This window comes from Amaranthus tricolor, chromosome 6 (assembly GCF_026212465.1).
Source record: "Amaranthus tricolor cultivar Red isolate AtriRed21 chromosome 6, ASM2621246v1, whole genome shotgun sequence".
NCBI lineage: Eukaryota > Viridiplantae > Streptophyta > Magnoliopsida > Caryophyllales > Amaranthaceae > Amaranthus > Amaranthus tricolor.
This window is the reverse complement of record NC_080052.1, coordinates 28,020,472-28,044,117: the sequence shown is the minus strand read 5'-3', so window position 1 is coordinate 28,044,117 and position 23,646 is coordinate 28,020,472. Positions and strand designations below refer to the sequence as shown.

At 32.9% G+C, this 23,646-nt stretch overlaps 3 protein-coding genes across 6 annotated transcripts; 2 read left to right on the top strand and 1 right to left on the bottom strand.

Moving 5' to 3' along the window:
* LOC130815457 (vacuolar iron transporter 1-like) lies at positions 1-4,389 on the top strand. Its single transcript, XM_057681942.1, has 4 exons — positions 1-498; positions 631-716; positions 2,075-2,189; positions 3,907-4,389. Exons 1-4 carry the CDS (start codon positions 260-262, stop codon positions 4,202-4,204), a joined length of 738 nt encoding a protein of 245 aa, XP_057537925.1. The 5' UTR covers positions 1-259; the 3' UTR covers positions 4,205-4,389.
* Positions 4,390-7,237: 2,848 nt separating this feature from the next.
* LOC130814780 (chaperonin-like RBCX protein 1, chloroplastic) lies at positions 7,238-9,411 on the top strand. Its single transcript, XM_057680974.1, has 6 exons — positions 7,238-7,477; positions 7,621-7,715; positions 8,225-8,342; positions 8,466-8,482; positions 8,562-8,624; positions 9,101-9,411. Exons 1-6 carry the CDS (start codon positions 7,324-7,326, stop codon positions 9,167-9,169), a joined length of 516 nt encoding a protein of 171 aa, XP_057536957.1. The 5' UTR covers positions 7,238-7,323; the 3' UTR covers positions 9,170-9,411.
* LOC130814779 (uncharacterized) lies at positions 9,220-22,374 on the bottom strand. Of its 4 annotated transcripts, XM_057680970.1 has the most exons (15): positions 22,211-22,374; positions 21,929-22,029; positions 18,892-18,982; positions 18,662-18,788; positions 18,385-18,565; positions 17,819-17,963; positions 17,651-17,741; positions 16,983-17,041; positions 16,808-16,885; positions 14,242-14,325; positions 11,707-11,894; positions 10,858-10,986; positions 10,607-10,679; positions 10,298-10,383; positions 9,220-9,542 (listed from the first exon to the last, which is right to left on the bottom strand). In XM_057680970.1, exons 1-15 carry the CDS (start codon positions 22,292-22,294, stop codon positions 9,455-9,457), a joined length of 1,605 nt encoding a protein of 534 aa, XP_057536953.1. In that variant the 5' UTR covers positions 22,295-22,374; the 3' UTR covers positions 9,220-9,454. The 4 variants fall into 4 exon arrangements, with proteins under 4 accessions (XP_057536953.1, XP_057536954.1, XP_057536955.1 ...); XM_057680971.1 differs by lacking the exon at positions 14,242-14,325; XM_057680972.1 differs by lacking the exon at positions 17,819-17,963 and having other exon boundaries at positions 17,651-17,763.
* Between the last annotated feature and the right edge of the window lie 1,272 nt (positions 22,375-23,646).

Below are 23,646 nucleotides of genomic sequence, written 5' to 3'. Positions count from 1 at the left end.
TTTAAGAGATGAAATAGTACTTGTGAACGCATGATAGAATAAGAAAGATTCCCCTTCAAATGATCAAAAAAACAATCAAAACTCAAAAGACTTACCATCTGTAGCCAATTACATGAATCCATCAAGGCCGGTGACTTCCCTTTCTTTTCTCTTTTTCACCCCTTTTAAAACTCACCAAAACCTAATCACTATTCACACACACACTTACACATTTTTAAGTAAATTATAAGCACACTTACTTCATAAAATAAATTTTGTAATGGCGGCATTGACTGCATCTTCAAACGCACAAAAAACAACACTCTTAAAACAACACAAAGAAAAACATTTCACCGCAGGAGAAGTTGTGCGTGATATCATAATCGGTGTATCGGATGGCCTTACTGTCCCATTTGCCCTGGCTGCCGGCCTTTCGGGGGCAAATGCTTCGTCCTCTATAATCCTTACCGCCGGCATCGCTGAAGTCGCTGCCGGTGCCATCTCTATGGGCCTTGGCGGGTATGTCGTCTCTACCTTCTACCTTTAAATTTCTTACATTATTACCAAATAAATTTGTAGTCTAGATTATTAGTTGATTGATTAATTAATTTGATTTTTTGCATATTGTTAATTGGGATTATTTCGTTGAAGGTATTTGGCTGCCAAGAGTGAAGCGGATCATTACGCGAAGGAATTGAAGAGGGAACAAGATGAGATTATAGCCGTTCCTGATATAGGTTTTTTTTCCTTTTCTTCAAAATTTTTTTATAAAGCATTTGTTTTATTTCTTTGATCATGATCAATTTTGATTTGTTGGTTTTGTGGTTCTATTTCTTCCAATATTTAATTTTTAAAAAGTGGTCTAATAACTGAAGTATACAAAAGAAAATACATCTGCTCCATTATCGTGAATTTGAGTTTGTACCACTTGTGTTAAATTAAATTGTACTTATGTTACTATGTTATTTGAAAAATATAAAGTGTATGTATTTTATAAGCTAAGAAGATATAATTGTAAAATCGACCATAAGGCCATGGGATGAAGAGGAAGAGCTCTAATGATATATTTTCTTCGGTTCCAAAATATTTGCACCATTAAACTTTTTATAAAGTCTAATGTGCGAATTGAATCCTTACTATCTTAATTATGTATTATAAAAAATTATAAAAATTTGATATTAATTATATTTACATTGAGACAAATTAAACTAAATTCAACTTCACAATATTTTAACTGATAGATTAAATACTAATCGTAATTTAAAAATGATAAATAAATAATGTATTATCTTGTAATATAGGCATATAGCAAATAATATGAAATAAAGAAAGTATATTCCCTCATTCATAGATATGAAATAAATGTCCCAACATTATACTCATAATGGTGTAAAAAGAATACTTTAATGTTGATGGTGGGAGTGACGACATCTTGTTTACAATAATTAAGGGTTTTAAACAATATAAAGTGCTTGTTGAGATAAAGATGATACGGGGTCCAAATTCTAAAGTGATATTCAATGGATGTACTTTGATCGAATAAACAGATAGGATCTTTAAGAGATAAGTTGGTACACTTTTTGCAATTCTAAGCATGTTCCAAGTTTTAATATATAAGTACCTAATAAAATCTTGAGAATTTTGTTACGGTGACATATTTTCTTTTATCACTGCTTTATCTAAATATCAGGAATTTATAATTGTAATAATTATTTTTATAAAAGATTGTTTTTTAGTGAAATGATTTTAAAATAAAGAGTTCATTTTATAGTTTTCTTATAAATTTGTTTTAATTCAGACTATTTAACTCATACATGAAACATGTTTCATAATGAATCCACCTCATATAATCATTTTTGTGATTATTGTAAAGTTGGATAATGTACCCGAGTTTCACTAAGAATCTACAACTCAACTTGTTCAAAAGATTGAGTTGTTAGTAAGTCAACTCACACAAGATTAGTGGATTGGGGTGAACTTTTAAAGGATCGACTAATTTGAAAATATTACATTGTACATGCCTAAAAATTAATACATTGAAATTGAAATCAATACAAAACATTCATAAATTAAAGATGTTGGAATGTAAATACAGAGGCGGCTGAAGTTGAAGAGATATTGGCGGAATATGGGATTGAACCACATGAGTATGCTCCTGTTGTGAATGCTCTCAGGAGAAAACCTCAAGCATGGCTTGATTTCATGATGAAGTTAGTCCTTTTTCCTCTTTACAATTTTGTTTTTATTCATCATTTTCATCAAATAAAACTCATAAATCAGCTCGTCTCGTATGAGACCGTCTCATCATGAGACAAACTCATATAATTAGCCTATTTCTTTAATTGATTACTTTAATATCGTAAGTGATCATTTTAAGATTTTGAGTAAATAGTGATTATTTTAAAATTAAAATTGATTTCTATTTTAATTGGTAAAGGTGTTTAATGATAAATATTGAAGACCAAAGATTGAAAATTAAATTCATTTCAATTTTCCCATCAACTTACTCATATTTTACTATTTTTAATTTAATTATGAGACCTTTAAATTGGTTGAAAAGGGTGCATATTCAAACTAAGAGATCATGAAATTCATTCTTCTCGCTTATAAAGTTGCAATGTTACAATAGTCACACTACTTTCACTACTATATTTTCTCGTTTAGTCATTTTAAGGAGATTCAATTAAATATATAATGATTAATTGATTAGTCATATAACAGAAATGTGATAATGACACAACATAACAGACTAAGGTGGCAATGCAAGCTTACGTTATTGTATTTTTCTGTTTGGTAGTGTCCATTGATTCTCTAATCAAATTTTGTCTTTCTTTGATTTTTGTATCTGGAACTCCCTGTAGTGTACAAACCATTTCTGTTCAGGATCGTCTTTGTTTATTTTGCAACATTTTTATTTTGATAATGTTTTAAATATTTTTTTATTTTTATTTATTCATTTTAAATTTTTTTCTCTTTTTAATTGTACATATAAGAGATTCGGATCTTGTCTTAATTTGATCAAGTATCGTATTTCTTAAGCAAGATCATGCGATTGAATCTCACTTAGCCTTTTTATTGATTCCCTCAATCTACCCTGTTAAAAATTCTACATATAATTCTAATGTTCCACCATTTTCTTAATCTTCGTGTCAGATTCATAGACATAAATTTCTAGAGATCCTTTTCTTTCACCATGTAGTTTTTTAAGTCTTTATTTTGCATCTTAATTTCAATTTTCACATGTTACACGTATACCCTATTTATTCATATATCCTGATAGAATTTTGATTGTAACGATGCTAAAAATTATTTGATACTCGACATACTTCTTTCGGTTTTTCGTTTGTATTCTCACATCCTTAAATTGGTTTTCTTTCAATGTTCGATAAATAAAATTAACCTAATGAAAAATGAAAAAAAATTATGTGTGGTATAATATTTAGTTGTCCTACAACTAACTTTTTGTCCAACACATATACCTTTCTTAGAGATGAAAATCTTTTCAACTATGTGGTGCCTTTAAGGGTGTCCTTAGTCAATAACGCAATAGTATAAGCCTAAACTCAACTACCTAGTTGTACACACCAAGGTTTAAGGGTGCCTTTAGTCTACCTCTAAGTCTTAGTTTTTACACTTTACTTTCATACTATATCCTAAAAATGTCATGGACAAACTAATTACACTAGGATGAAATTGCACTCATTTCCATATCGACAATTATTTTGACCGTTATTAGCAACATTTTAAGACCATAATGTCATTACGTAAGTCCCAATTAAACGACATTGAAGGACTAGATTAGATGTGCTGTCTACGCAATCTTACCCTTATAAAACAACAAAAAGATCATTTACGATTGACACTTATAGAAAGAGCCGTCTACAACTATAACAAAGTTAAGAAGTATTTATGATGAATATGATGCAGGTTTGAGCTAGGTTTGGAGAAGCCAGAGCCAAGAAGAGCCTTACAAAGTGCAGTGACAATAGCAATAGCCTACATAATTGGTGGAATAGTCCCTCTTCTTCCTTACATATTGATTCCTGTGGCTAAAAAAGCTTTGTTAGCATCAGTAGTCTTAACATTGATTGCCCTCTTAATATTTGGTTACGCCAAAGGTCATTTCACAGGCAGTAAACCCATAAAGAGTGCCTTTCAAACTGCTTTGATTGGAGCACTGGCTTCTGCTGCTGCATTTGGCATGGCTAAGCTTGTTCAGGGTTAAATTATAGCACATTACTACTATATTTGTAACTCTTTTAGTTCTATGCTTTTAGATGTATCATTTAATTTGAAGTACTTCTAGTTCTAGTGCTATGTTTGACTTTTGGCCCATGAAGATTGTTTAGCTAGATAGTTTACTGGTTGATTTTGTCTTTAAAAAGGATATAGCCAAAGAGTTCTTCAGCTTATTTGCCAAAAATTTGTTTGACAAACTTTAAACTAATAGATAAAACTACTTTTAAGCTAAACTGAAAAAATACTTAAAACAAACACAAAAAATGTGCTTTGCAAGGAAATGAAATTAGTTATTTTATACAAAAGGATTTACTCATTAGTTATTTCATCAAAACAATTTAAATTGTCGTCACATTACCTTCTGTTATCCTTATAAATATTTTTTTGGAGGAATGAATTAATCATTCTTGTAGATAGTGAGAATCAAACTCTTGTCACTAAAGTGAAAAGAAAGACTCTTGACCACTAAAACTAACAAAGGATTCTCTCTCTTTATATATATATATGGGCAGAATCAGGTGAAAACTGAAAATCAGATTAAAATATACATATTGTAGCAAAAGGTGTACATATTATCTTATAGGGTGTACATATTTTTGTGAAAAAAATTCATATTATTTACAGAAATGACATCCAAATATGTACACCTTTTGCATATCCACTTATTTACAATATTGTCACTAAAATATGTACACCATTTAACCTTTTATGTATACCTATTTTTAACTTTCACCACTTTAATTGTTTTTATATGATCCAATATATATATATATATATATATATATATATATATATATATATATATATATATATATATATATATATATATGGGAGGGATCCAAAAGGGGTTGAAAATGAGAAGGGTAAGAAGGACTCTACACCCTTTATTTCACTCAAATAAAAAAAATCTATGGTCACGATTGAGCCAAAAACTTATAATTGTAAAGTAACTATGTTACACAGAAAGGTAACTATGAAATAATTTTTAAAATGTTCTTAATTTATAACATAATATCCTTTTTGTATATATAGTACCAAACAAAATCAAACAAAAATCCTTCTCACCCTTCTCATTTTAACATCCTTCTTATTTGATCCTAATAGCTCAATTTGGTCAAACACTGTGTATTTGTGCTTACATTGCACAGATGATGTAGGTTCAAATCCTACATAGGCTCCTACTTGTTAAGCTAAATCTGTCTACTCGAGAATATTGTGAAAAAATCAATTCAAAAGTATAATTTACTTATGAATAACTAAAGGATGGTTAAGAAGTGAATATGATTTGCTTATGAATAACTAAGGGATTGTTAAGAAGTGAATATGATTATGTATAATTGTTGTCTTCTCTTTTGTAATTGTGAAAAACTTTGTTGAGTTAATGATATACTATGTTCTTTGAAAATAATTCTATGTTATGATTAAAGGTTATTATGTTCATTTTAAAAGTTACTATAATATACTTATGTTTAACAAAGATGGTTAAGATAAAGATGTTTATTATCTTCTTAGTAAAATGTTAGTATGTTTTTGTAAAAGTTTTTATACTGTTGTGCATACTATTTTCTTATTAAAAGTTACTATGTTCTTAGTAAATGATACTATGATTATATAAGTTACTGTCTCTTCATACAAAATACAAATGATAGCCTATGTAGAATTTGAACCTACATCCTCCATACAATGAAGAACAGAGTGCTCTACCAATTGAGCTAATAGGTTTAATGAATCATAAAAAGATCACTATAAGGGAAAAAAAATAAATTCATTGAAATAAAAATCAATATCAAAAAAGAAAGTAACTATGTTTAAAAGGAATGTTATTATGTTGAAAAAGAAAGTAACTATGACAAATAATGTGAATAATATGAGAAGAAGGTACAAAAAGAAAGAAATTATGCACGACCCTAAAAAATCAAAGAACGAAGCTTCAAAGTACCTAAAAGCTTCCAAGAACAGAAAAATGAATAAACATGAAATTGAAAAACTAAAAAATCAATGACAAAACAGTAAATAGTAAAAATCGCTGATAAACCCTAAAAACACAAAAGAATCGAAGAACAAAGCTTGAAAAACCTAAAAACTCAAAAAAAAAAACGCAATAATCAGTGGATAATCACATACCAGATCAATAATGCACGAACCTAAAAGCTTCGAAGAATAAAATGGTAGAGAAGCCTTGAAGTTGTGAAGAAGATCAAGGAGTAGAGTAAATCAGTGGGTAAACGCAGAGGAAATCGAAGTGGAAAATGAAAATTTCCAAATGAACTATGATGAAGATGAGTGAAATCACATGAGAGAGAGAAAGAAAAGAAATCGCATGAGAGAGAAAATCAATGGGTATATCACTGACAAAAGAAACCTATTGTGAACCGATTTGACCATGAAAAAGAAAAAATTCAGGATTAACCCATCCTGAACCGCATGCAAGTATTAAAATCATCTTGACCATTGATCTTTTATCTGGACGACTAAAATTTCCTTTTACCCTTCTCATTTGATATATATATATATATATATATATATATATATATATATATATATATATATATATATATATATATATATATATATATATTACATGGTAAACTAAACTATTAGCCTTATTAGGTGAAAATCATACTCAGAAATTATAACATCACTTACTTACTCCAACTAAGTAATAATCAAATTTTCAGTTTTCACGAGTTTCAATAAATCAAATTCAATTCGAATAAGTTAAACTTCAAGTCTATTTAATTATAAAAGTTTGTTCCATTGTTTTCACTTTATATCTTAACTGACATTGCCTCAAAAAAAGTGGTCCCAAAAAAATAAAAATAAAACTATAACATAAATAAAATAAAAATAAGCAAAATATAACATTAACAAAATCCATTCAGTAATAATCAATAAATGAGAGAAACAAAGACTTAAAAGTTGTAAACATGTGAGGCGATTAGAATGTGTTCTAAAAATCTTGATCACATAAATATTGTGGAATAAGACAAATAGATATTTTGGGATTGCCAAAGTAATCAAGTCAATTCAAGGACAATATCAACGTAGTGGAGTTTAAGCTTTGTATTTCTCCAACCAAAAACCCAGCTTTTAAAGGTATCACCAATGGATTACTCAACTGTCTTCAGGCTATCTTCTGTTCCACCATTTTTAGGAGTAATACCAAAACCAAACAACGGAAAATATATCCCTTCAAGGCCATGGCCGCGCAGAACTTCTCAGTCTACGCGTGTCGTCTGCAGCAAGATGTTTGTCCCTGGTATTCTTCTTTGTTATTTGTTTTCTTACGATTTATGTTGATTAAGATTAAGGCTTTAATGTTGTTGTTATATACTATTGTTCTTGCTAGATAAGATGACTAACCGATTAAGCGAGCTTTTTTTTCCGTTTCTTTTGGTGTAGGATTTGGAGAAGCATCTCCAGAGGCAAAGGCAGCCAAGAATCTTCACCATTTCTTCACATACATTGCAGTTAAAATAGTTGCTTCCCAGCTTCAGGTAACTCTTCATCTTCTGATGCTCCTCGTATTTCTCCCCTGCTTCCCCTCTCGACCTCTTTATTTCCGAGGGGAATGGTGCGTACATACAAGCTTTCAAACGCCGCTTGAGTAGGAGTCACTTAGTGACATTACGGCCCATTTGGTTAGAGGTACTAAATGACGGTAATTGTAATGCATTGAAATAAATTTTATAAAGAAAATGAGATGATTGAAGTTGATCAAGTATGGCCATCAAGGTAGCCAAGAGAATTTTCAACCAAAATTACACTAATTTTCATTCACATTACCACCGTTTAATACCACCTACCAAACGTGCCGTTAAGGTGATGACGGAATGTTAATGTTCTCCTCCCAATACTTAGTTGACTTCGGGGTAACAACAACATTAGTAAACAAAAGCATTACCTAGCTCAGTATTAGTAATCCTCACTTGCGAGACGAGTTTGTGATCGACATAAGGAAAAATGTCAAAGTTTCCGGTCTGATAACTTTGTATTGCCAGAGCAGAGCTATAACCCAGAAGCACACCAGGATTTAATGGAATTCTTGAATACACACTCCTTAAGTGATGGAGACAAGTTTTGTGCAGACTTGATGAGAGAATCCTCCAAGCATAAAAGTTTAGGTATGTTTCTTAACTCTCAAACATTATTCAAGAATCTGATGTTTTCTATCATCAAGTAACTAACAACATTTTTCTGATTACCTTATGGAATACCCATCAAAACATCACTATTTTACGGAACAGCACTACGAATTCTTGAGGTTAGTTGATAAATTGCATATCTAGAAGACTCTTGTTTTACGACAACCTGAATCAATCTAATTCGTGCTAAAAATCCAGGTTCGGTCAGCTTACTGCAGCAACGACTTTGAGTGGGACAACTTGGAGCGGTTATCAATGAAGGTAAAAGAAAGAAATACTGTACCCTGAAATGTAATACAAATACTGTTCCAATCTTCACAATCTATTCTAACAAAAGGAAATGTAATAATGGTTTCCAGCATGGCCGTCGATTAGCAAGGGCAAAGAAGGCAATCGCCCAGGGCGCAAATTTTTTTGAGCCCAAAAAATATATTCCTTAAAATTTAAAAGTCTTTCATCTTTCGCTCTAGGGCCCAAAATAAACGAGACATCCCTGTATTCCAGACTTCTCAAAATTGTATACACAAACTTTATGTTTAGGAAATGAGGGAATATAATATTCATACAATAGATTTTTCGCTGTCCCAAGAAAAAGTTTACTAATCTCCAATCCTGATATCCATAGTAAATTCAACCCGTCAAGAAATATTACTCAAAATCCAATGATGCTATGTGTTTTTGTTTTTGCACGTCTGTCTGTTTATGCATCTCATAATACTACTGAGACGTGGATGCAGATGGTAAACGAATCAAACACGCAGCTCATGAGGGAATATGTCCAAGAAACTAGTCATGTCGAGAGCTAGGAGCAAAACAGCTATTCTAGTATAATCACAAAGGCCAGCACACTAAGACGTAAGAACGGAGTTCATTTATAAGAGCTCAAAGATTTACAAGTTTTCAAGGCATGTACACAAAGAATCCAATTTGATATGTATATTTTGTAAATTTCATCAGCAAACTTGGACGATTTTAGTTGTAATATGAACAATTCAAATTGTTGGTGATGTTTGCTGGTAGGAGAAAATTTATACATGTAAAACTCATATACATAGGTACAAGTGATACTAGTGTAAGTAAGTACACTACATCTATTCTACAAGTCTCCAAAGATCCATTGCAGCAGTAATGTGGTTCGTGCTTAAATACAATTGTGCGTTCTGTTCAATGTTGTCCAACCTGCAGTAGCATTGAAAAATTACAAGCCATTACACGTGACTTGAGAGAATCACAGGACAATACATCCTTATAATTTTTTTGGGGAATATTGCCCCATATAACCCTATACTACTACTACTAGTACTTTTTGGAAATGAATCAATGATCCTGTTTTACAAGGGGGTTATTATAAATAGAAAAATTCCACATGGTAACATCGAATTTTCATGAAACGCGAGTGGTAGCATTTCTGTAAGATTATTCCTCATAGTAGCATCTAGTTTATGCACAATCTAACTGCCGTAGTATTTTCCGTCAAAATTCTTAGCAATTTCCGTTTATTTCACCATTTTAACGTTTCTATCCTTATTATGTATTAGTTGTTGTCTTTATAATTTGCCCTAAACCATTGTTATGCTCTCAAATGTTTAATTCACCATTTTAACGTTTCATTCACCGTTTAATTCATCAACGCTCTCAAATGTTGTAACTGGTAACAATTGTGTTTTTATTCAAATTGTGTAAGTGAGGATCCCTAAACCATATAACCCTATACTATACTACTACTATTTTCGGATATGATCCTGTTTTACAAGGGGGTTATATAAATAATGTCCAATAAGCGAGGATCCCATTCAGAAAAGGCATATACTAATGATATATAGAATAACTACTAGGTTTCAGCAATAAGGAGACCCAAAATAATCCTCAATAAAAATTCAATGAATGTGCACTGTGCACACACGAAACTTGCAAGTTCGGACAGGAACAAATACCTGTATATATAATTGACCAAAAGACCACCACTTTGCAAGAGCCCTTTATCTGATTTGTCAGCCATCCAGCATAACCTTTCAACCATCTATTTCACAATACCATAAGATATTAATGCACAAATACAGCTATATAAGATAAAGCGCCTTGAGTTTACAAGTTGAAGTTCCAAAACATGGAGAAATTTAACTGTTGTGTATTGATATTGAAGGAACGCTTCCTTTCAAAAATGATAAATGGAGTCAGAAGAGCTAAAACTTCCAATAGATTAATTTTCAAAACATAGAAAAGAAGCTGCCACCAGAACGTACCGCCCCATTCTGCAAGTGAAAGTTTGCAACAGGATCTAAAGCTTTTCCTCTCTTTTTTTCTTGAAGAAGATACCTGATCATCAAACATAACTCAATACAGATAAGTGCTGAAGTTTTGCTTCCATGCAATGAGTATCAAACTAATAGCCCATTTGCAAAACACAAAAAAATCATGTTCTAACATGATGAGCGATATTTCTAATTATGTTTATGCAATGAAGATCCAAGAATCCAACATCTAGTTCTAGTACCTGGCACAAAGACGCATCAAGATAGGTTTCAGCACCGACAAAACCTCTTCAGATTTGCTCCATTCATTATTTGGAGATTTTAGCAAGTTCATTATGATTTTAATGCCATTTTTCCCAGATGTAGATTCCCTGCAACATATAAAATCAGCATGCATTCTTAAGCTTACAATTATCAAGTCTACAAAAATATCTCTTGAAACATACCAAAAGTGAATGTCCAGGAATATAAAATTGAAAACAGAATAAGTTCAGCATACTTAAGGTAACAACTTATTAAGCTAAGCATCTAGAAGAATTTTTCCAGGATCAATTAGCAGAACTTAAAACTTGACATGAATTGCATATTCAAAGTCTAAGTCAACGAAGGGAGATACGGTGAGGTATTTTGCTTTATAGCATGGACAACCCAGTAGAGGACAATAAACCCAAAGTCCCAAATTGTGAGCAGCCACAAGATAAAATGTATAGCATGCGACAAATGAATTACTTATGGGCTACAGCAGTGTCACATGATCTGATAATCGCGAATTGAAAAAAGCGAATTATGGTCGGTTTTAAACTATTTTTGAACCATTTTGAGTGAATCGGGAATTCAAAAGGCGAACTAACTAGCAAATTATGTTTCACTGGACTACACCATATATCAATCCATAATGTCAAAGAAATAAGCTGTGTAATTCTATGCAATCTTATTTTTATCCATCAATTTGAAACTTCTAATGACATTCTGTAGCCTGAAACCCTCGCTCAAAGCGGGAAAGAAGCATAATTGCACAACAAAAGGCCAATAAAATAAGCATTAGATACTTTTCAGTTTTTAAATATCACATTGTTGTATGAAAAGCTCACCCCAGTTTATCTAGAACTTCTCTTTCTTCTTCTGCTGTTAGAACATTTTCTCTGAATACAGAATCAGCGCTTTCCTCGGAAGAACATGTAACATCTAAAGTGTCTGCTTTCGCAAGTTTGGATTGTGATTCCAGCTTTGATAATAGCCATCCAATGAAACCAGGGATTGGGCTAAGTGTTGCAAATGTCTTCACAAGGAAAAGAATGCAATGTGTCAAATGCAGTTCTGCCCGAGCATATATTTTTAATCAAAAAGGGAGGGGGAGGGAAGAGGTCAAAATTTAAACGAAGTGTGAAAACAATTAGTCACCACTTTATTATTTTCTTTTGTGCTTAAAACACAATAATAATGACTGCACAAGTTATTTCATATAAACAATGAGTTAAGCATACAACTACGCACGTATTAGGCAGTACCTTATAATATAAGGGCAGCAAATCTAGGTAATAATAATACTTAGTTAACCAATTTACTGACAAGCATTTTGACCAGAAACAACATCAATAATGTCAAATCTTTAATCTCAATATATGGAGTCAACTAAATGAATCAAAACAAATCAATGTGAGAGATATGAATGACAAAAATCATACCTTATTCAGCCCAATCTAGTACTGATAATTTACAGTTAAGAAATTCAGTTTCAACGATTATACACATGTATTCTCCTCCTCCATTCATCCCAACCTATTGCCATATGCTTGGGTAGATCATAATTCTACATGTCATTTTCACCCGTGTTATTTGGGTCATCTTTGGCCTACCTCTTCTTTTTCTATGCTCCTTATAAGTTCCACCCTTACTTTCTTAACGTGTGCATTTATCAGTCTTCTTTGCACATGACCAAACCAACGTGGACAATTTTGTATTATTTGTTTCATTATTTGCTGCTCTAAGACCCTTCCTTTATCTTTATTTCAAATTATGTTTTTTGGAGTATGCCCATGATCATTTTAACATAATCATCACAAGTTCACAACTACCACTATCTTCCTACAATGAATTAATCTGTAAGTCCATTATAAAACAAAGAGTAATAAATATTTGGTCCCATGAAGAATGGCAATGATGTAGACAAATTGTGATTTAAAAATCTCCAATTACTTCTACACATGTCCTGACTCCTAACAATGATTTGTACTTCCTCAAGCATATCTTGGACTAAACTAATATACTTACATGGAATATCTTTCTTTATCATAATCCATCAAATTACTCCCTTTATACTACAATAAAAATCAATCTGACTTGAAATTCTAGCCAAAATAGTCATAATCTGAGATCCAATGTTTCAATGTAAGTATCATTACCTAAGAAAATCTATAATTTAGACAAGTAAACGCAGCTACTAGCTTTCTTTCACTCACCCTTTTGCAAATGACCCTAGTAAGATTCATTCCTATAGGGCATCTGAAACCAAAGAAAAGGTTAGCAAACTTTCACATTGAAATTTAGATGATCCATATGTTGGGGCTAATGGTTGATAGGTTAACACACTAAATTATAAAGCACTGCAGAAATTGGCATTTGGTATACCATCATTGTAATGGATATTAAGCTTGAAAAGGCCCACTTAACAAAAGGTTTTGATTTATTGTAAAATCCTACTTAATGAACTTTCAAGGATCATGTCAAAGGGTCATCCCGATAAGTATTTATTTTCTATAGCTATTATTCAAAATTTAAAACAAAACACCGCTAATATCATCTCTTTTCGAAGTTGCATATATATATTTGTCACTTCTTTATGCAAAATTTTCTATCCAAAATTCAATGATGATGTCATTATTATTATAATTATCATTATTAATACTACGATATTCTATATAGTTTTGATTTCACCCAGATTCATGACTACACTATTATCCAAGTTGATTCATTTTTAGTTTTTTATATGGCAACATTCAAAATTATTAGAAAATTATAAATAATATTCTGCTAGTTTTTTTAGTTATTTATCTCTTCACTTTTTTCAATTAGATTTGCAAACAAAAGCTCTCAAATTTAAATGATTGTTGATGGATTGAAATTATTTTTATTCCTTTTATAAAATAATAACAATATATTAAATATGAATTAACATTGGATATATGTAAAAAAAATTCATAAAAGTTAAATATTGATTCTAATTTATAGATTAACGATTAATTACCAGTATATTATTTATTTCATTTTTAAAAAATGTTATCATCGTGCAATATGCACGGTACTAAATTAGTCACTTAATGTAAAAACAATCTCTAAATTGGCACAGCTAAGGTAAGTTATTTCTTCATAATTCTCTTAAAGCCTCCTATTTAGGCTGATGAAGTGCAACTCTAATGTAAAAACCAAGTTGTTGGTATAAAAAAATAACCATAGTAAAAAACCATAGACAATAGTGAAGTCAAATTATAGATCAACCGAGGAGCTCCATCACTTATATTGACCCAAAAAATCCAGCTTTAGAACAATGATATTGATAGAAGAGAGATTTTAGAAGTAATATCCAATTTAGCTGCTCTGAATAGGTAAATATGTTTAGAAGTACTTACACATATTTGTGGCATATCTCGTTTAATCAGCTCGATCACACGTTTAATAAGAAACTTGCCAAGGTTAATCCCTGCCAAGCCTGGCTGCCAAATAAGAGAAGAGTTAAAAGGTATGTTCGGGTTGGTCCTCGGAGAATTAAAAAGTCATTGCCAAATAAGAAACTTGGAGAAGTATGTGAAATATCTGTGTATGTTGAGGAGCCCCCCTTTATTACATTTGTTCTTTGCGGATGATAGTATCCTTTTTGCTAAAGTGAACGTCAGAGAATGCTCGGAAGTAGCTAATATCATTAGCTTATATGAGAGAGCATCGGGTCAAAGAGTTAATTTCGACAAGATGAAAATTTCGTTTAGTAAAGGAGTACCTAATTCTAAGAGACTTGAGATTCTGGGGTTGTTGAATGTTAAGGAGGTAGATTGTCACACGAAATATTTGGGGTTACCTACGATTGTTGGTAGATCAAAGAAAGCCATCTTCTCCTGCCTAAAGGAGCGAATCTGGAAGAAGATTCAAGGTTGGAAAGAAAAACTTTTATCTAGAGCGGGCAAAGAGGTTCTTTTAGAGGCAGTGGTGCAGGCTATTCCGACATACATGATGAGTATCTTCAAAATCCCAGATGGTATTATTGATGATATCCAATCCATGATGGCACAATTTTGGTGGGGTTTAGTGAGAGACAGCCGCAAAACTCATTGGCACAGCTGGAGAAACTTATGCTTACCAAAGAGTCAAGGAGGTATGGGGTTTAGAGATCTGAAGTGTTTTAATCAATCCCTCTTAGCTAAACAGATATGGAGGCTCTATGAAGGTACAAACCCCCTCCTGACAACAATTCTTAAAGCTCGTTACTTCAAACACGATGAGGTTTTGAATGCTAGAAGGGGTTTTGATCCACGTTTTACTTGGAGAAGTATGTGGGGAGCCAAGTTTGTTCTCTTAGAAGGTTTGGGCTGGAGAGTAGGGTCCATTAATGCAATGAGGGACAAATGGCTTATGCTTGAGGGGATTCTTGCTACTCCAAGGCTTCTTACTGATGATATAACTGATGCTCAGGTGGGTGAGCTGATAAACTCTGATAGTATGACGTGGAAAGTGGCCAAGTTGAGGGATTTGTTTGACAGCGCTTCTGTGGAAGGGATCCTTGCTATTCTTCTGGTTCGAAATGGAAGTGCGGACAGAAGATTCTGGGGTTACAACAAAAATGGCTTCTACTCAGTGAAGTCCGGTTATTGGATAGGATTCTTGGGGGCCCCAAGAGGAACTCTAAATGAGGGTGCGGTTGATAACAGAAACAATTGGAAGGTGATTTGGCAGTTAAATGCCCCCCGTAAATTGAGTCATTTCCTTTGGAGAGCTTGCAAGAACTCTCTTCCAGTTAATGTGGTGCGTCACTATAGACATATGACTTCCTCTCCTACATGTTCTAGATGTAATGAAGGCCCTGAGTCAATTTGCCATGCCCTTTTTGATTGCAATAAAGTCTGTGAAATGTGGAAAACACACCCTTACTTTGACTCTGTACAAGCAGCCCCTCGTGATTCCTTTGTGGATTGCTTCTTATGGCTTCATTTTCACTCATCCACAGATGGCTTCGAATCTATATGTGCCTCAATGTGGGCGTGTTGGTTTGCTAGGAATAAAGAGGTGATGGATGGCTCCCAAAGTAACATTGAACAACTTTCCACGGCTTATGTAAGATGCTCAAGGAATACCAAATCTATGCAGCTAAGGTCTTTTCTCATCGATCTCCTAACCAGCTACACGCACAAAACTGGAGTGCTCCTTAAGAAGGTTGGGTGAAAATCAATTGTGATGCACACGTTGGGGCCGACCCGTTGAGAGGGGTGGGAGTGGTTGCTCGAGACAATAATGGCATGGTTCTATTCACCGGCACGAAGAGATTTACAACTGCCCGGAGTGTGGAAGCTACTGAGCTTGCAGCTGCGTGCTACGGTTTAGAGTTGGCTCGCAGATTCGATATAAACAATGTTCACTTGGAAGGGGACTCTTTGATTGTGATGTCTGCTATTGCTAAGATGGAGAAGAGAATAGCTCCTATCCATTCTCTATATGATCATATCTTTGACCTGTGTTTACTCTTTAATAATTTTGCTTGTAGTTTGTCTGTAGAAAGGGGAATACTGTAGCCCACATGGTTGCAAGATGGGATACTAGTTCCACCCAGGGAAAGATTTGTTTGGACCCTTTTCCTCCTAGCCTATGGGCTATGGTAGAGCTTGATTTAATCTAATTGCTACAGATGTTACTCAAAAAAAAAAAAAAAGAAAACAAGATACATTAATTTTACAAATAAGTTAACTAAAGATAAGAAGCTTGATTGGTTAAAGAATGCCATCATTAAGAAACAGGGCACGAAGGAGATGGTGAAAATTAGTAGCTGGTAAGACACAGCATGGAAAGCAGAAATTAGAACTCAAAGTGCTTCGCATATCTAAACAAAAGCGATGCAGAAATAAAAGGAGAGTATAGGAAGAGCAATAGATTTTTTTCCTTTAACAACTATCCCATTACAGAAGTATGCAAGGCAAGTACAGAATAACTTACTTGAGTTGATGATATAGAGTACAACAATGCACATGTTGCATCACATTCAGGTATTGGAGGATTGTCCCAAAGGACTTCCTGAACATTTTGATAAACACCAATATAATATCAACGAAGATTGGAAGAAAATGAATAGAGATTTTGACCATTAAATATAACAATAAATACAACTGACCTGTATTGTCTGCGCAACATGTTTCAATAGTGCTACCTCGATAAAAATAAGAGGTTCACCTGAAAATAAGATTGCTACCAATTTTAGCTTGGTTTAAACTGCTACCATTTATATTTTGAAGATAAACATGAAAGATGCCAAGTAACATGCCCTCAGAGACACATAGAGAATGTAACATCAAAGATATGAATACAATATTTGGCTAAAATTTCTCAACACATCACCTCCCAAAATCCAATCAGATTGACTTCAGATACCAAACAGTCAAATACAATTACTTGTTTTACATGCAAACTGTACACATCAATATATTTATGTTTCATTATGAATAAAGCATAGTGAATCTTCCTTATACCCTCTCCCTTCTCCAAGAGTTCGAACATTTAACATACAAATCATAAAGCATACAAACAAAGAAAATAATAAATCGCAAAGAACTAATAGAACCCAGATAGTCTTAGGGGAAAAAACATGAAATTAATTGATTAAAAAACTACATATTCCCCTTCAAAAGACAAACACACACTATTAGAAAGGTCGCAGAACTACACCACATACAGACAAGGCGAGGCACACAAAGGCAACAAGGTAACCAATCAGTTTTTTGCTAACAGATTTTTGGTATGAAGGAAAGAAATTTAAAAGTAAATAAAAGGAGAGGGGCTAACCAGGAATTGCAGGATGCAAATACCCGAAACACCGACGACCTACTCCTAGTCTCCTCTTAAGATCTATCAGACTGCTGATGGGATGAACAGCCTTCCACCATATCTTCATTAGTCTATCAACTGAGCAATTAAATATACCAACTAAAAGCACAAGTGAAGAAAATAAACCTCATAGGCAACAATCTTTTCCAACAAGGAAGCAGGATCATCCCAAGTAATGCAGTGAAGCTCCAATGTGGCTGGACTAAGCCATGTTATAAGTTTCTCTTTTAAATTAGAGTCTAGTGCTCGTAAAGATGGGATGTTGTGTTCCCTAAAAAAATGAAAACATCAAATTACAGAGCTCCACTGCCCCAATCTAAATTTCTTTATGCACAGCCTACAAGCTAGTGAAGCAATAGAAAATGCATCATTTTAGTAAGACATGTGCGAATTTTCTGCATGATCTAGTGATCAATCAAAAGGAAAAATACATTTTGGGAGTATTAGTGTCCGCAGCACAAAGGCTAAGGTGTACATAATTTCATCTACTCCTTATTAGAATTCTGATCTTGCAATTATTTTTGCCAAAGCATTTTCTCAATGAACAATGGTTATAAAATAAACTTAGATATGTTGGGGTGTAATAGTAAAACGTAAATATTATCACCATCAACACAAAAAAATAACTTGGGAATCGAAACAAACATCGACACGAAGTAACATGCTCTTGTGTGATAAGTGCAGAATCTTACTTGAGAATCGAAAGAACATCGGCGCGAAGTATAGATAAAAATTTCAATCCTCCAGGATGGGTATTCATCCTTTCGAAGAGAACTTCATATGCTGGCTGTAGTGCCTGTCTCAAGTTCCTCTCAGTCCAATAGAAAGAGGACAAGTAACCATCTTCCTCAATACCAATATCACCTTTATAACCTATCATAGAGCTTACATAAATCAAAAACTCCTCCTCACTTGCCATTTGACAATTAAAATGCAGCATAAATCATTGTATGGAGTCAATGGACCAACCAACAGGGAGGTGAAGGCCAAGATATTGTTTCATAAGGTCACAAACACGAGTCCTGTTGAGGTCATAGTCTTTGGCAAGCACCATCAGTAACTTATGTCGATCTTCAGTAGAAAGACCATAGTAACCCTGAATTGAATACACAAGTGATTAGCGCTTGTAACAGTACCAAATAGATGATAGAATCCAACAACTAGCAAGCAAAAACCAAAGGAGGACACAGATTACCCACCTCGGAGAAATCACTCAAAACAGTATTCTGAATGTGCAACTTGTTCACGGAAATTGCTGAGTGCATTCTTTCTCGCACAAGTTCAAATCCTCTGTGTTTCAAGAATTAATTACCACGTCTTGATTTGTATCATTTAAACATCACCATTTATTTTTTTTTTACATATACTAGATAATTATAGATATTAACAGTCAAAGTCGTGCATCGAGGTGTTAAAATATATGCATTTATGAACATAAACGTTGATAATCGTCTTTCATTATTTTTAATTATACTTTATGTTGGTTTAGAATGTATAGTTCAGGGTTTGCCAAAGCTAATGAGTCACGGTAGTTGGTAAACATTCTCTTTCATGGTAATAACAGAAAAATAATGTGTTCTTCCATGAAAATCTTAATGCGGCAATGCATATGCATCAACCCATAAATCTCAGAGGCTTGATAAGTGCAATTATTTGCACTTCTTTATATCATTTTATACTCCTTAATGATGGTCGTTGTTAGTAATTTCGTGCTTATTTTGAAGATTTATGCTATATTACTCATTTTGGTTATTCATGTTGATTTTGAGTGGTTTTGATTGTTTTAAGCATAATTCTTATGGTTTTAATGATGATGAGTTTACTAAGGGGATTTTAGCTCGGTTGAAGATGTTCTACAGAGAAAAAGAGTAGAAGAGTGTTTATAATGCAAAAGATTTGAGGTGAAAATTAATACATGTCTACTCTTTTGGTCATAACTTTTGATAGGAAGATCGCATTAATGCAACGTTTGCGGCATTGGAGACTAGACTTTAAGAGCTTTCCAACGGTATATTATATGTCCAATTTCGACAAACGAGCTAGAAATGGATGTTGTTTAAAGATCGCCAGTCAGCAGAAAAGCGACAAGTCGTCGCCTAAAAGCTACGACTCGTCTCTTTGTTTCTGAAGTCGTGTTTTGCCTGCGGTTTTCTCATTAATTTTTAGGTTAATTTCTTTATGAGTATAAATAAGCCCTTAGTGACTGATTAGGGTTTCTCTCTCTTCCTCTTCTTCCTATCCTTCTTCCTTCCACTAGACTTTAATTTACTCCTTTCCATTAGTTTTAATTTTTAATTTTCATCCTTTAATTTAGTTTTTCATTAAGTCTACCATTAATCTTCCTTTGAGCATTGTAAGTTTTCTTTGGTATTTAATTTTCTTTGTCTTTAATTCCTTGTATTAGTTTTAATCTTCCTTTAGTGAACTTTAATTTTAGTGAACTTTAATTATTGTTCTTAATCATCCTTCAATAAAAACTAGTTTTGTCCTTCATTTATTGTTCTTTGAATTATTTGTTGCGTTCTTTGGTATTTAATTATTGCTTCTCTTGAGATTTTCATTATTTTCATATTTAATCATGTCTAGTATCATCCTAGGGTTTGTGTTTATTGCTTTCACCATGATTAGTGAGTAGATCCATTTTCTAGGGTTAGGGTTTGAACCTATAAGTCAAGTATCATTTGAATATTGAAAGTGTCTATGAAACTAGGATTACAGTGGTTAAATTTTGCTAATAACCCAAAATTAAATAAGCTTTATCGGACTAGTCAAAAGAACTAGCGTGTGAGATTAGGATCGACTTTGCTTTAGGGTAAATTTTAGTTAAATTCTTATTAATTCGTTCAATAAAACTAGCGTGTGAGAATTGAAGTAGTAGGGTCTAAATCTAATAGTTAATCAATAGAGCGAGAGTTCGAGATTAACAAGATCATGTTTAACTACGTAATTTATCCGACATTTCATAGACACTAATGATAATTTGATCATACAAGACTTTAGGGGATTCCCGACACCCTAGATCTCTTCATCATATAGGTTAATCCATATTTCTTATTGCATTTGTAGTTTGATAGTTAAACAACCAACTAAACATGTTTCTCTTTGAGCAATATAATTAATCAAAATTAGCAAGTTTCTTGTCCTAACTTCCTTGTGTTCGATCCGCGACCACACGTACACCGTGCGCTTGCGGTTAAATAAAATTTGCACACCAAGGCTCTACTTATCTTAATTATATTTGCTTACTCAAGACATCCTTAAAGGTTCTTGAACAAAGCCCTGCTAGTGTTTGGTACCAACGGTTGCCAATCTTGGGTGTGACTACTACAAGCTTTTCTCATAGCAAATTGGAAAATTCTCTATTCATATGTAGTCTAGAGATGAGATAATCCTTCCTTTTAATCTTTCCAAAAGTCAAAATTTGTCTTGTATTGGTGTATAATTCACTACATATCTCACTTTCACTCACGTCAATGTTTCTAATGTTGCAGGTGTGGCTGTACAAGCATTATCCGAAGCAGGAAAAAACTCCCTCAAGTGCATCTTGAAATATAATCAGGGCCCATTCATTAAGACTTAGACTTTTACAAATTCTCCATAGCTACTCTTCTATATTACATTGAAGCCGACCAGGAGTTGTCCTGAGTCCTGATACGAGACAATTGATTGTTACGTCTTCTGTGGGACATCTTGATTCATGATCATCTAAACTCTAAACGACAACCTAACCCTGTCATGTTCCTGTGCCAAGGTAGAATACACGAACATAGCCAACTTTGACTATTTGGAGCATATTTGTCAACTTCAGAAAGCTAAGTGTATACTTCCATAATTTTAGTGTTGTATAGCTCTTGATAGTCTAAGCATTGACGAACTAAACAATTGTTCAAGAATAAGTTGCACGAAGTAAAGTACACATTTCCATGTTCCGTCCTGCAATCAGATGTATCTTCACATAGGGTTTTCCGGTGCATACAATTTGATGATTTTCATGCAGGGAGTCTAAGAAATCAGAATACATGTATCTATGTATAATCTTTAATCGTTGTATGTCATATAATTCCCTAATTTTTAGCCATACTTATGTTAGTATAGGAGTTAAAAAGTATTAACTACATCAAATGTTACACCTTTTAGGAATGGGTGAAATATAAATCAATTAAAACTACATCAAATTCAAGACAATCAAATCAAATCATATCATAATGGAAAGAGAATAAAGGGTGAAGAAAAAACCTTTCTTGGTATTCGGGCTCTTGAGCAAAATCTGAGCCTTCAGAACTTTGATTTCTGGGTTCATATCCTTGTGAATTTCCAGACATTTTATTTAGCTCGTTCTTCGAACATAACCCACAAAATTAAGCACAAAAGATACACAAATGAATCAATAGTTAACCCAATAAAATCAAGGAAATAAATATACACCCAGAAATTGAAAATTTTATATTAAAACAAAGGGAATTTAAGACTGTAGAAATGAAGTGGACAAATTTGATAAAACAAAGATGGGAAACTTACAGTGGCAGGAGAAAGAGGAAATTTAGAGGGATTAGCAGGTCGCATTCGAGTTCTCATCAAAATTGCAAGACCTTTGTTCTTCATTTTTGGTCCTATCAAATTATTCTGTCGTTGTTGATTGTAACCAAATCACTTTCCTTAACTGCCGGTTGATTGTTTGAACTTTGACATAATAACGCTAATGGTAATGCCTTTACTTGATTTCTAATGATTTTCAACAATTGTAATTAATTTTTACTTATTCAATTTGTTAATGAAATTTTAAATTGATCCAAATAAGTTTGGTCTAAATTGCAAATCAAATCGTAATTTTAATATTTAGTTTGGTCTATGGTCTAAACAGTTTGGTCTGTTTTATTTTCAAAAATATTACAATTTACGGTCTGGTCTCTGTTTTTTATTTTTCAGACCAAACCAGACCGCAAACCATACTATGACCAAAAATCTTACTTTTTAAAAAAGATATATTACTACCCGAATATTTCGAGATGTTATTTCTATATAATAATATATACTTGAATAATGTTAATGCAATCAACTAAATAAAATTATTATATTTGGTAATTATAGGTGCGAAATATTTGATCCGGTCCGATCTGGTATAGAAATTTTCCAAACAGTAACTTTTGGTTTGGTCAGATTTTAGGGTCAAACCAGGCTAAACTGAACCGTGTGCATATTTAATCAAAATTGATTTTATCAACTGGTAATTGATTTTTACCGACTAGAAATAATTCTACTGATTTGTTATTTTTTAAAGTAAACTAAACTGGGAAGATTGAAATAAATAAGATTAATTAGCATTTTAATTCCAAGTATAAGATTGGGATAAACTTATGTCCCAAAATAAGCTTCCGTACGTCCAAGCCTAGCCTCGGGTAAGTCGCTGTTAGTAACAGCGACTTAAGGAAAAAAAAATAAAATAAAATAAAAAGCTGTAAGTCGCTGTTACTAACAGCGACTTATAGCTTTATTTTTTTTTTAAATTTAAAAACTAAACTAGCCGTTGTTAATTAGAAAAATAGCCGTTAGAATGTGAAAATAGCCGTTGTAATGTTGTTGTATAAATAGGTCCATTATTTCTTATACTTCATTTTATCCATTCTAGATCATTCTTATTCTTTTCCATCAATTGTTAAAGTTAACATAAGGTATTTTGTTAGTTTTATTATTGTAAATGTAAACATTATTTTTGAAAGTTCACTAACGTTAATATATTATATGTATTATGTAGATGTCAAAGGAGCATTGTATTGAAGAGCTTTGTGATTGTGGTTATGAAGTTGAGATTAATACTGATTGGAGCAACTTCGATCCAGGGCGTGAATTTGTTGCTTGCCCTTTCTACTTGGCTGACGGATTAGGATGCACATACTTTCGCTGGATTGCTCCGGAGGGTACAAAATGGCAGAGAGACTTAATAATACGGCTAGAGA